The 14390-nt window shown below is 37.9% G+C and overlaps 1 protein-coding gene across 1 annotated transcript in view; it reads right to left on the minus strand.

The window, feature by feature from the left end:
• The window catches only part of LOC129796016 (Ig-like and fibronectin type-III domain-containing protein 1), a 156756-nt gene that overhangs the window by 56579 nt on the left and 85787 nt on the right, over positions 1-14390 (minus strand). Inside the window, exon 4 of the mRNA XM_055837657.1 lies at positions 5904-5979. Within this exon, the coding sequence (XP_055693632.1) occupies positions 5904-5976 (73 nt within the window). The 5' untranslated portion in view covers positions 5977-5979. The remainder of the gene's footprint in view (positions 1-5903; positions 5980-14390) is intronic.

The raw sequence follows: 14390 nt of genomic DNA on the forward strand, positions 1-14390 counted from the left end.
TTCAGTATTTTGAAATTTAAATTCGCAGTTTAAAATATTTCTGAAATATTAAAAATATTTTCAAAGAGTACCGACGATTTGTGTGTTTTATACCTTAATTTATATTTTTCACATTCTTTCATTTAAATATTTTATTTTAAAGTATTTTTTAAATTAAAACTTTGTCCCCATTTCATATAAAACAAAGAGTAAACAAAATACAAATAATTGAAACGTCTAATGAATCCAACGCCATATCAATCGCAATTTCATTCTTTGTCAAGAACAAAAAAAAACAAAGGAATTCCTTTTGCAATAAAAACATCAATTATTTTCTCACCCCATAGAAGAAAAAGAATTCCTTTCTCTAGAAAATTTTAAAATGAAAGAAGAAAATCAGTGAAATGTGAAATTGCGCAGAAGAAAAAGAAAAAGGAGCCCAAAAAATGAGATGAAGAAAAAATAATTATATATACCGAATATGGTGGAAAGGCAGGAGAAAGTTCATGACAATTGCGAGATGACTAGCTTGGGTGTTGATGAATCACTCCCTATGTATTGTGGCTTGTTACCCTCATTTCGGCTTTTCTTTTCCCAAGCCTGCCAAAAGGTTTTTCTTTTCGTGGTGAAAAGTAAGAAAATTTTCATGGTAAAGTAGCTTTCAGGGGATTCAGAGAGGGAAATTCATGATGATTTATTGGTGAGAAATTTTCATGAAATTTTTCAAGTAGTTGGTGATATAAGCTATTGTCCATATGAAAATCCATTTTCCACGGATGAGGGGAAAAATGTCTCCGGCTAATAATGATTAGACACTTCACAAGCCACGAAAATGGATGGCAAAAGTTCGTCTAAGAGGGTAAAGAAGAATTTCCCCGGGTGTGGGTGTGGGTGGTGTTTCTTTTGTTTATCCAACGCGGGGGTGAGCACACAATGGTGTAGTCAAGAAGCTGGCAAATGAAGTCATCCGTGAGTGAAGGCAAGAGGAAGTCACTCCAATCCATCCGTGATTGGGCCAATGATGGCTGAATGGTGGTGGTAGGGGCGAGATCTATGAAAATAATGCTTCTATTTTGTTCATGTAGCCGTGATCCCTTCGTTGTGGAAATGGAATCATATAGCCATGCTACTGGCTGAAGGATGTTCTCCTTTCATCCGTACCATGGCAATTTTTCCATTGTACTCCGTCAAATCAATGAAGATTCCAAAGGTTAGGGTCGCAATCATAGCGGAAGCTCATGGATTCCGTCACTTTGCCTCCCCCGCCCTGAAGCTTTACTTCTTCACGCCACTTTCAGACGAGCGAGAGAGAGGGAGAGGGAGCGGATAACAACACCACGATGATGGCACACAATTGAAGTATTTTTCCAAGGAAGAAAATTCTCATATAGCGACATAGAGAAAGATGAATGACGGCATTTGCCCTCTCATCCTCTTCTTATTTCTCCCATGAATAGAGCTTTCTTCAAGGAAACTATCCGTGGGAGTTAAATGAAAGTCAGACGACAAAATAATACACACAATGCACAGCTCTTGGGAAGCTGAGTGATCAATTTATAAGGAAAGAAACTTTTCAAGAGACTTACATTTTCCACGAACGGAAATACATTGAATATAAATTTAATAGTTCTTCCTACGACATAATTGTATGCTTTAAGGATTTTCTAAATGTCAAAAAAAAAACTTTTGATGGACATATTAGAGATTCTTTGTTTTTGAGATATTTTTTGGTGTAAAAAAGCTTTGAATTGAGATTGGATTGAGATTTTAAGCTTAAATTTAATTTTTTTTTCCTCTAAATAACAGTTCAAAGATAAAAATATTTTCTCATGAAATAAAAACTAAATTTATTACCATGAAATTTTTCTCTCACTCCATCGTCAATGGAACTTACACCAAAAAAGATTTTAAAACTACCAAGACGAGGAAGATTAGAGCAAAAAATCACTCAGTCAGAAATCCTCTTTGAACTTCGCTTCACTCAATGCAAGACATTTAATTAAACTCCTCCCTGCATGGAAAATTAAAAGTTTTTGCATTTCCTACAATTATTCTACGCGCTGTGCAATTTTTAATTCATTCAAGAAAGCTCAGCAGAACTTTGCATGATGTACAAAAAGCTCCTGATAAGTTGTAGGAAATCTTTGTTAAGAAAAATACAAAAAAATCATCAGTGGAAAAAGGAAAATGATTAGATGATTTTTTTCTATGCAAAAAAGGGTGGAAATGAATGCCTTCGGGGTCAGAACTTTTCATCCAGGCTCACAGGAAAATTATTTCCTTGCTAATTGACATGATTGAGTGGGTGTGAGATTGTTAAATGTTAATTCTCATGAGAATTGTCGCTCTATTTTCAGCCCCCATTTAATGCTTCCTCTGCATGAAAATGCTTTGCCACTACCATCTAGCTAGAAGCGTACAGGGAAGCTTCCGTGAGCTTTTGCACGGAAAGACAGCCACCTTTGCGTTGTCATGCACAGAGAAATCTGATTTAACATTTGGAGTGTAGGAAGTATCTCATAAATTTCCAACCTTTCAACTCATGAGAAGACTGTGTGAAATATTTGACGCATTCTCTGTGCCGGCTTTTCTAAGAACAAGCTTTCCTTGGCGGGTGAAAATGGTAACGCAAAAGCTCCCCCAACACGTGGTGGTAGTTTCTTGTCAATTATTTGCGAATAACTTTGCAGAAAATCATGAATTACGACCTAAACCATTTCTCAAATGGTCATAAAATTCCTTCTCATGACCTGCATGAGCTGGGGTAGCGCAATCCCCCATTTTTTTCCTTCCACGAAGATAATTTTCATGAGATACTAACACTCCACACCCAACCCCTGGTATCAAAGTTAAGCAGCTGAATATAAATTTTATTGATCTATTTTTGGCAGCAAACTTTCATAAATCTCAATGTGAGGAGGATAAATAAGGCCTGAACCCTTTTCTCTCTCCCCTTCCCCCATTCTACACCGGCTTCTGCAAGGAAATTTTATCACGCGATTCCTCAACCTCGTATAGCTTTCTTCCTTGAAACGTGAAATGCGCTTTGGGGGGCGGGATATAATGTGAAAGTTTAATAAGAATTTTCACCCCGCGAAAGCATCTGTGTGAGAATTTTTGCCGCGAGGCAAAAATAAATAAAATTATTTTCAATTTCAGGTGAATACAGAAAACATTTTTTTTAGCTTCCCACCCCCTTATTCTCTGTGTGAAGATCCACCACCAATAGCTTTAGAGATGGGCCTTTTCTTGGCGTAGGGGGAGGTATAAAATTTATATTTGTTGATATTTCGTTCCTCAATTTCAATATACACCATACACAACATATATATTGAAAATGTGCTCCCACGCGTGTGTTCATAACTCACATCCCCGGCACCATCATAAAGTTGAAACTTTCGGCATGACTTATGCACGGTCGAATGGTTCGTGAGGTCCACCCAAAAGTCTTTGGCGCCCCCTTAAGGGGTATGGGAAGAGAGGAATACATGTATAAGCCAAAATGTGTATGGGGGGAGATGGAATGGGGAGACAGCAAAATGTGATCCGTGTGCCAAATTTATATTTATATTTCACCCAATCCACTTCTTTATGTGCGAGGGTGAAAAGCAATAGAAATCCAGAGGATATAAAAATGATATGTTGGACATGAAAATGTCTCCCTTCCCCTCCACCCCTAACCCACGACTTTAGTATTTTCTCGCAATATTTTCCACACAGCCTATGTACACTTCATCTTAAACAGGGGTTGTGCTGCACAAAGCTAAATGGGTGAAATTTTCATGAAATTTTTCATACAGCCAAAAGTAGAAAGAAATTTATTTGCTTCTGTATGAGAAAATCTCTCAATTTAGAGAAAAATCGATATATTCGTAGTCTTTTCAAAACTTATAAAAGATCAAGAAGTTGCTAAACAAATTGCTAAATTTTCTACGTAGGATAAATTGGGAAAATTTCTCTAAAAATGCAAACAATGACGTCACTATTGAGTTTTATTGATTTTTACACATATCGCATTGTAAAAGCGTCATTGAGTCGTATTCAGCCACCAAGAAATCCTTTAAATCGTTGAAATTTTTTAGAAAAAATTCTTGAAATTTCAAGGATTTATTGGTCGCTCAAGAGAATTAATTATTTGCTTTTTTTGAGAAAATTTTTGCCGATTTTTTGTCAGCTGAAATCTCCGATATTTTTCTCTTTCAATCCGTTTACAACACTAGGTGTGCCCCAATAGTTCCTTCAATCGATAATCTTTCTCATACAAAAACGATTAAACTCCTTTATTTACTTTGTAGTTCAAAAACACCCTTAAAAATCTGTGATTTCTCCTGCGAAATAATCTAAAACTAATCACTAATTTTAATTGATTATTTTTCAAGAAGAATCCTAAAAGAAAACAGTGGAAGATATTTCATGAAAAATCCAACCCTCTGTGTGCATGTGTGAGAAGCGCACCCCTTGTTATATTTTTGTCTCATGGTGGAGTGAATATTTTTTGTTGGCACTCTGCAAATCATCCATACTGTTGCTCATCTTGTGAATCGCATCCCAGACAATATTCCCGCGTCTCGACACTCTCAAAAGTCCATATAATGTTGGGGAGCCACCACTCCATTGAGTTTAGGGTGGGTGAGGGGATGAATTGCTATCCCTTCGCGTGTCGACCCATATAAAAGACGATGTTGAGGGGTGGGCAGAAATGCTGCTGTGGAACATATGTTGGGAAAAGAACATTCCGGGATGGGAGCTTTCTATGTAGCAGAAGAATATGGATGGGAGCTTTTCCCTCCATATGTTGGCAGACTTGAAAAGTTAATCTCTTTCTAATAATGCCAAGGGTGGGTGTCACTGCGATGGCTTCTGCATATGCGGGAGGGTTGCTGGGGAAGGGCATTCTTGAAGCTGCCGAAGCGGAAATTGATGTCGATGGAAAATAGATTTTTCTCCCAGCTATGTGAAGCCACCAATTTGTGGAGAAAGCAAGGGGGATGAGAGAGAGGGACGATTAAAAAGCTGCACGCAATGCTGATGGGCTTCAATCACGCAACTTTGAAAGAGAATTGTGTCACGCGTGGATTGTATATACGCCGTACATGTCCTGATTTTGATTTATGTGTGAAGTATGGAGAAAAAAAGATCTGCCGGAAGTTAATTTAAAAGTAAATCGATTTTTATTCACCCACCCCCGTTGTTCTAAGGGTGAGAAATTCCTGAAAATTCCTGGTATGCTCAATAAGAAGTTCTTCCCGAGTGGCGGGGTAAATTAAATTTTCATCTTGTAAAAACATTTAAATTAGCTGTGACTCTAAGTACATGGACCTCCTACTCGTCCAGGTTGAGTGGCATCCAGGAGTGGAAAGTCTCTCTCACTCTCTCTAAGTGCTTTAATGAGGAAGACGATGTGGAATTGGAGAAATGAAAATTCCTCTATGTTCAGTGGAAAAGAAATAATTATACCACTCTGACGAGCTTTTTTGGGGTTTTTCCACAAACTAGAAATGTGAGACGGAAATACAGCAATTTTCAGGGAAAAACTTTATGTCACAAAAAGCTCTCGCAATTGAGCTTTTCTATATAGATACAGCTGCAATTATACATGTAAAATATTACCTTTAGTTACTCATATTTACTGTTTATATTTGAAATCAAAAGCATAGAAATTGCATTTTATTCCAATTTTAAATTAGAATTAATTTATTTTAATTCGATTTCTATTTGTGTAAAAGGGAAACTTTTTCATCAATCGGAAAAAAGCAAAAAGAAAATTTCCCAACGTGGAATTAAAATGCATTAATTGCATTTTCCTCTAAAAGCTCGTACACTGCACTGATAAAAAAGAGATTGCGGCATAGCATAAAAAAAAACGAACGAATAATTTGTTCTCCCTTTTCAAATGGATGTCAAAGAAAAATTCTTTTACTCACCAATTGGATCCACCGCATCACCATAGTTTATGCTAAAGGTGAGGAGGAAAAGTGCAGTGTGGAGCAGCAGCATTTTCTGTAATCAAAGAGAGAGAGAGAAAGGACATTATTATCTACATTGTGGGTACCCCGCAATTCTTATAAGGAAAAGATATTCAATGGACCATAAATAATACTCTTCCGCTGTAGGACATAAATTTTCCTCGGATGGGTACGCTCATGGGGGGAAAATTTATGTCGATGAATTGAGTGCTATTGTGATTCTCGAGTGTCCCTGAAGCATTTTGCATACCGCTTTCCCTTCCACATATACAAAAATTTATTTATAATGGAAATCATGGGCCAATTTGGATGGCTATATATGGAAATTTCCGCTCCAATATCCGCCACACAATTGGCTCCATGAAGTACCTCACGTTATATAGATGTTGGGTGAAATAATCCTACCTGCAGATATACTCAGCGTTAGTAATGGTCCCACAACTTTAAGGGAGTAAGCGTCGTCTCTTTGTCCGGCAGCAAATATCCCACCTGCAGATATACTCAGCGTTAGCAATGGTCCCACAACTTTAAGGGAGTAAGCGTCGTCTCTTTGTCCGGCAGCAAATATCCCACCTGCAGATATACTCAGCGTTAGTAATGGTCCCACAACTTTAAGGGAGTAAGCGTCGTCTCTTTGTCCGGCAGCAAATATCCCACCTGCAGATTATACACGGCATTAGAAAGTATGCTCCGGTTCGGAGGCCAAAAAATGTTTTTCTCCACGTTGGAGAATTGTGGCACACGACACGGAGAGCTGTCAGTTTTGAGCCGATCGCGCACTTTAATCGAACTCTGACAAACTCCCGTGACGACGATGAGTGTGTGGCAATGACGAAAAGACTTATTTTAGTGGACTGTATGAATTTTAATTAATAAAAAGTCATTTTTCCACACACTTTACTTTATTCTTTGCCGCGCCATTTTTCACTTCCCAAAAAACACTAAAATTCTCTCCCTCTCGTCTCTCTCATTTCTTGCACGTCATCTATGAAACATTTTGTATAAAACATTTAAGAGGCGTGCGCCGTACATTATTATCAAGCGGCGTCAACATTCTCCCCCTTCATTGCCACACCTGAAGGAGTTGAAGTTTACATTTTTTTTTTCCAAGTATTTTTAAAAATGGTTTCAACTTAGTTTTTTTTTTTACATAAAATAATTATAAGATAAATAGTAATTCTACCCATACAGATTTTTTCATAATTCAAATTCAAACACCCTTTCTCCTTAAGATTTACCTCCACCAAAGAAATTTTACTTAATAAATTTTAAATGCAAAGAAGACTTACGATTTTTTTTCCAATAGTTCCCTTTAATCCCATACGAGTATCTTCGGAATAGGGTGCGCGACCGTACCCTCTAGAGCTTTCCTAAACCCAACAAACTGACCTTGCAGTAGATCGCTCCCCCATCAACCCTTCCGTGATACATGTCTTGGTCTTCTTATGGGTAATTAATTGTTGGTTTGATTTGCCTACACCTTCTACGTCTTCACAAACACTATAGGATAAGTCCAATATGCATAGAATGAACTGTGAGTAACTTAAAGCGATTTGATGTGATCTTCCTGTATGATGAGCTTTGTGAATTCTCCTTGAGGGAACTTGTGGTGTTTCACTTGAGATTCCTCATGCGTTCCAACGGATCCTCGACTCAGTCTCAGGGGGTTGTCCTTCGCTTCCAATGATTGAGTGTTACTCAGATCTCCTACCATTGTCGTGATCATTGGTTTTCTTCGGTTGATCTTTTCCAATGAATCTTGAAGATGATTTTCTGCTTGTTGTTTGACGGTTCTCCTTCGCAAGACTAAAATTGCCTGATGTTGCATTTTGAAACCGTGCTTCCGTTGTGAAGTTTGGGGTTCCTCCTTCATCTGGCAAATTAATCCTTCCTCAACGTCCGTCCAAACATGGCAGTTCTCGGCATATAGGGCAATTGTCATCACTTTAGACAATTTTGCATTGATGCCTGGATTGAAAGGGTTTGCTGGTAAGACTCCCCTCAATATCCAGAATCCTTTGATTGTCTTGTTGAGGGAATACCAATAGATGAAATTGTATGCTGTGATTTTTGGGGAGAGAAATTTGGAAGAAGTGTTGACCTTCATCCATCCAAGAAAACCGTTATGTACTATGAATTTGACGTTTCTGGCTTTGTACTTCTTCTCTCCGACCCAATTCTGAATCGTTGCTCCCCCTATGAGCATGTCATCTTTCAGATGGATTTGCCACTTTGGTTCAGTTAATTTGTACTGTCCCGGAGTGTGGACTTTAAATTTACTTACTTGCCAGTCTGATTGATCCGTTGTGACCATTTGCATGACTGAGCATAATACATCTTGGGCTGATTGTGCCTCGTATTCTTCATTGAGAATCGTCCTTTGTGACTCCTTGTTGCGATTTTGAGAATTTTTATTGATCCCATCAACAGTACTCTTTGTGGTTTGGCATTTCGGTTTCAATTGCTGGCTCAGGTTGGCACTCGTGAATTTTACTTGTGATCCTGGGTCCAGAATGATCCTGCACTTCCTGTTGCTGTTGACTTTGTCAGGGATATTCACTGTTGCCGCGGTGAATAGGACATTGGCCCTTGCCCCACTTGACGATCTTGAACCTGCGAGAGTTGTCACTTGTGGTTCAAGTTGCGTGTATTGATTCAGGGCATCATCTGCTGCTTGCACAGATGAATTCACGAGAAGGTCAGTTGAAACATTGAATTTAGATATATCAAATTGAGGGGATTGTAGCCTTTGTGCCTTTGTGAGGTGATGATTTTCGCTGTAATTTACCACACAGAGATTTCTGGATGATTGCCATTTCTCTTCGGATCTTGTAAACTTCAGAATTTTCGCCGATTCCAGATCAGATACTTGCGGAACTGCAGATGCCCTTTCTAATGATCCATTTTTATTTCCCTGCCGATGGAGTCTTTGTTCTTCTAGGTGCTGATTCCTTGTTGTGGTCAGTTGTACCTTTGAGATTTCTCCTGGCCTGGGTGGAAGCATCTTCTCCGGTCTGTATGCCGTGATGAGTAGGTTGGCGATTTTTGAGCAGCGAGTTATGCATTTTGTGCCGAAGTTGAATAGTTCTAATTGTTCCTTTTGCTTCATATCTAGAGTTTTTGTCTCCTTTATAGTACTTGCTTGAACTTCTTTGAACATTGCTTCGAGATGTTTGATGATTTCTCTATGCGTCTCTAACTCGATTATCGCTTCCTGTCTCCTCAACAACATAGGATTTTTGACGAATTCCTCAATAGCGATGTCTACCTCATTTATCTTGTCTTGATATATCTTTCTTAAATCATAATGAATTGCCATGGTCGCTGACGAAGCTGTCTTCCATTCCGCACACATTGATGAAATCAAAGATTGTATGACTTCACACGGATTGAAGACAAAAAAACTTCTTCCTTGTAGCTTCGAGCTGCTTGAAGGTCCAAATAATGTTGGATCCTTCTTGAGTCATATTGAATGGTCATGGTCGCTGACGAAGCTGTCTTCCATTCCGCACACATTGATGAAATCAAAGATTGTATGACTTCCCTCGGATTGAAGACTAAAACTTCCTCCTTGTAGCTTCGAGCGGCTTGAAGGTCCAAAAAATGTTGGATCCTTCTTGAGTCATATTGAATGGTCATGGTCGCTGACGAAGCTGTCTTCCATTCCGCACACATTGATGAAATCAAAGATTGTATGACTTCCCTCGGATTGAAGACTAAAACTTCCTCCTTGTAGCTTCGAGCGGCTTGAAGGTCCAAAAAAATGTTGGGTGAAATAATCCTACCTGCAGATATACTCAGCGTTAGTAATGGTCCCACAACTTTAAGGGAGTAAGCGTCGTCTCTTTGTCCGGCAGCAAATATCCCACCTGCAGATATACTCAGCGTTAGCAATGGTCCCACAACTTTAAGGGAGTAAGCGTCGTCTCTTTGTCCGGCAGCAAATATCCCACCTGCAGATATACTCAGCGTTAGTAATGGTCCCACAACTTTAAGGGAGTAAGCGTCGTCTCTTTGTCCGGCAGCAAATATCCCACCTGCAGATTATACACGGCATTAGAAAGTATGATCCGGCTCGAAGGACCAAAAAAATGTTGGGTGAAATAATCCTACCTGCAGATATACTCAGCGTTAGTAATGGTCCCACAACTTTAAGGGAGTAAGCGTCGTCTCTTTGTCCGGCAGCAAATATCCCACCTGCAGATATACTCAGCGTTAGCAATGGTCCCACAACTTTAAGGGAGTAAGCGTCGTCTCTTTGTCCGGCAGCAAATATCCCACCTGCAGATATACTCAGCGTTAGTAATGGTCCCACAACTTTAAGGGAGTAAGCGTCGTCTCTTTGTCCGGCAGCAAATATCCCACCTGCAGATTATACACGGCATTAGAAAGTATGCTCCGGTTCGGAGGCCAAAAAATGTTTTTCTCCACGTTGGAGAATTGTGGCACACGACACGGAGAGCTGTCAGTTTTGAGCCGATCGCGCACTTTAATCGAACTCTGACAAACTCCCGTGACGACGATGAGTGTGTGGCAATGACGAAAAGACTTATTTTAGTGGACTGTATGAATTTTAATTAATAAAAAGTCATTTTTCCACACACTTTACTTTATTCTTTGCCGCGCCATTTTTCACTTCCCAAAAAACACTAAAATTCTCTCCCTCTCGTCTCTCTCATTTCTTGCACGTCATCTATGAAACATTTTGTATAAAACATTTAAGAGGCGTGCGCCGTACATTATTATCAAGCGGCGTCAACAATAGAATAAACTCACTCCTCCCTCTTCATCCCTGCATAGCTTCCATCAAGCGCAGTATAGTGGATAAAAGAGGATGGAGCATTATACAAAAATCTGCCGATTTTTTTTATCATAGAAAAAATTCGCCAAAAAGATACTATTAACGAATTCTGATTAAAATCGGGGTGATTCTTTTTGTGTCATCATGCACATAAATTCAGTGAAAAATTGCAACATAAAACAAAGGGTAAGCTATGTTAATAAATTTGCTGACAACACCAGATTTCCATCAAGTTCATCGGAATTTTTTTTTAAATTTTGTACAACAAAAACTTTTAATTACACCGACATTTCAAAGGCAAAAGCATAAAAGCTCTTTTGAAGACTACATATTATACAATGGTGTTGCATGGTGGAAAAGAACACAGCACTAATCAAAAGCTCAGCTGGTTTTATATACATCACATACTCAAACAACTAAAAAAAGCTCCAAATATATTTAAATTTAAAATTTAATAAAAAAGAAAAATTGGAAATGCGTCTCTATCGACAATGGCTTTTAAGACATTTCCCGGGAGGATTGAGCGACTTTTCCACGAAGGAAAATGTGAATTTTAGAGTAGCAATTGAATATGCAGAGTCCATTGAGGGAATTACATTATGAAATCCAAAAGAGGGAGTGGGGTGTATTGAAAAGCTCCCTCCCATGAGCTTTCTTGTACTTAATACTGGGGTAAGGGGCTAACAGTGAGTCCCAGTTGTGTGAATAAAAGCAATTTTATGTATGCAAAATGAACCAAAATAAACAAGAATGTCTTTTAGAGTTGGATTGAATTTTCTTATCATGAAAATACGAACAACTATTGGTGGAAAAATTCAATTGAGATTTTAGAGAGCATGAAAATGGGATTTTATTTATTATAGAATTTAGTAAAGAATTTTTCCGAATATCCAATATTTATTCTTTGAAATTATACAAAGAACTTGAATGAGAGAAATAAGGAATCGATTCTGCTAAAAATCTTTTCTTTAAACTTGAAAGTTGTTAGAACATTTTGGCAGTTGCTGATTTAAGGGTCGTTCTTTCGTTGGGGAATAAAAGTAAATTTAAAGATTTTCCATTTTAGAAATCTTTTAAATTCCTTTTCTTTTTTGCACGATTATAGAAAGAAAAATATAAGCTGTCACGTGAATTAAAAAAACAATTTAGCTTCTCTTTAGGGCTTCACAATCTTCCAGAATTTATTCTCATGTCTATCTTTCATTAACTGAAAGCTTAAAAATGAATAGACCCCTTTCAATTCACATTGTAATGGAATTGAAGCAGTTCCCGCGTTCACAATGAGAAAAAAAGGGAACAGTGCGCACAAATCCCCTCCTTGGAGAATTTGAACGATTTGAACTTGATGGGGTAGCAGCGACTTTTACAATTTCCATTCACCTGGAAGACAAACCCCCAATGGCGAGAAAATTTATTTAAACCCGTGTTAAGTGGTGCAACATGATGTGGGAATTGTTCCAGGACAAATAGAGCCGGAAAATTTCCCCAGAGCGTCTATCGCTCATTCTCGCTATACCACGAGTGAGAAACTACAGAGACATACATTTGCGGGGCATTAGAGAATTTCTATCGCGTGTCCCAAATGCAATTTACCCACGCGTCGCCCGTACCGTACCCCCAGCATAGAACACATAAAATTGCTTCGCATGACTTTCATTCCCCATCGCGAGTATTGCTTTGGCACCGTGCACAAACCCACACAAATAGTCCTGCGGGATAATTTTGATATTGCAGAGATGGCCAGCACGAAAGGACTTGGCCGGGTGAATGCTTTCTAAATCCATATGGCTCCATTCCGTTCCGTACATGCGAAACTACATTTTTATTGATGTGCAACAGGAGATGGATTTATGGTGTACTTCCGTATGGTTGGTTCTCGTGGAAGCCATGTGACGCCATGCAACAAAAATATTCCATAAATCCATATCGAACTTGCCTTTTAGTGTTCACGAAAATTCCATTAAAACTTTATTGTGGGGCAAGGGGTCTTTATCTGTCGAACATTTTTATTTTCTTGGCAAATCATTCGAATATTGACAAATAACTAAAAATCAAATAACTTTTTCGGTTTGATTTTTGCAATTTCTTGATTGAAATTTTGAACTTTTTTAAGAATCATATTAGGTTTTTTTTAAAGCTTTTACACCTGAATCTAAGCCTTTGTACTACTAAAAACTGAATAACTTCTTTTTGTCCTAGATCCCATATTTTTTACGTTTAAGTTTATTAGGCTTGAATTTAGTACATTTCAGACTTAAATTAATTACTTTTTTTAAGCTTTTCCTCCTCAGTGACTGAGCCTTTTTACGATTAAGAACCGAACTATATTTGTTTTTCGAATTTATATAGGAAGAAAACGATCTCCTTTAATAATTTAATCTCCTTTCTTTAATAAAACTCCCCCAGCTCACTGAGGATGATGCAGAGTGCATCGAAAGCTCTGAGCACTGAATTGGGATTTTCTCTGTAAAATTATTTTCTTACTGGCGCTCACCGGAAGGAGATCGTTTTCTCCCTAAATAAATTATCAAATTACGCCAGACAAATCAACTATTTGTTTTTCTGTTTGAATTTAGTACTTTTTAGGCTTTTTAAGCTTGAATTCAGTATATATAATTTTTTCCTGGTATTCAGTACTTTGTAGAATTATGTCCTTTTTTCGGCTTGAATTTAGTGCATTTTAGGCTGTTACTAAAAACTAAAAAGTATTTATTTATTTTATTTAAATTTCTTTTTGCGAAACTTTCGAATTTTTCCAAAGATCAGAAAAATTTAGGGGGATGTTGGTACTCATCTCAGATTCCATTTAACTGGAGAATTAGGTACAATGGAAATGTGGCTTTGGGTTTAATTTAAAACAAATATTCTCACTGACTTTCCCGGTTGATGACTGTAAAAAATGCAATCATTTCTTTTTGAATTTTTGAATATTTTTATAAGGTTTTCTCTCTCTGGTGTGCAATATCAAAATAAGAGCATAAAAATGAATAAACTCCTTCAGAATCAAATGTAAATATTTATATTATTATTATTTATAGGAGACTGAGCAAACTAAGAGACTAATATAAGGAAATCTCTTGGGAATAATTTTTAGTTTTTACCTTTTGAAACAATTAAATTGCTAAGCATGAATCCAAACTTAAGAGCACCCCTATAAGTGTACCCAATTTCACACCGCACGTATGGTTTTGAGTAACACGCCTTTGAAGTTTGACTTTTGGAGGGGAATTTGCAAGACTTTTCTGATGTTACAAACCAGCTAAGGTGGAATTTAAAATAAACTGCCGAGATCACGTAATCTGCAAAATTGAGTTCGATATGGTGTGCCAGTGGGCGCCAAGGTGGTGAAACGGTTTGTATATGTGTGTGGTAAGTTCACGGCAGAATACAAAATTCTCAGCAATTTTATTGGAATTTTGAGCCATAGCAATCCTATTCGTGTCAGGGAGTTGATGACCCACCATAGGGTGGTTGTTGTAAATCAATACAATGTGGCTCATGGAAGTTTGATCGAAGTGAGACGTAAATTTCCTACACCGCAGAGGAGTCTCAATGGGGGAAATTGTTTATTGAGACTCATACCATATTGTGAGCTCTACTTCAACCCCAAAATACCCCATCTTCCGTCCCATAGGAATTTAAAC

This window comes from Lutzomyia longipalpis, chromosome 4, assembly GCF_024334085.1.
Source record: "Lutzomyia longipalpis isolate SR_M1_2022 chromosome 4, ASM2433408v1".
NCBI lineage: Eukaryota > Metazoa > Arthropoda > Insecta > Diptera > Psychodidae > Lutzomyia > Lutzomyia longipalpis.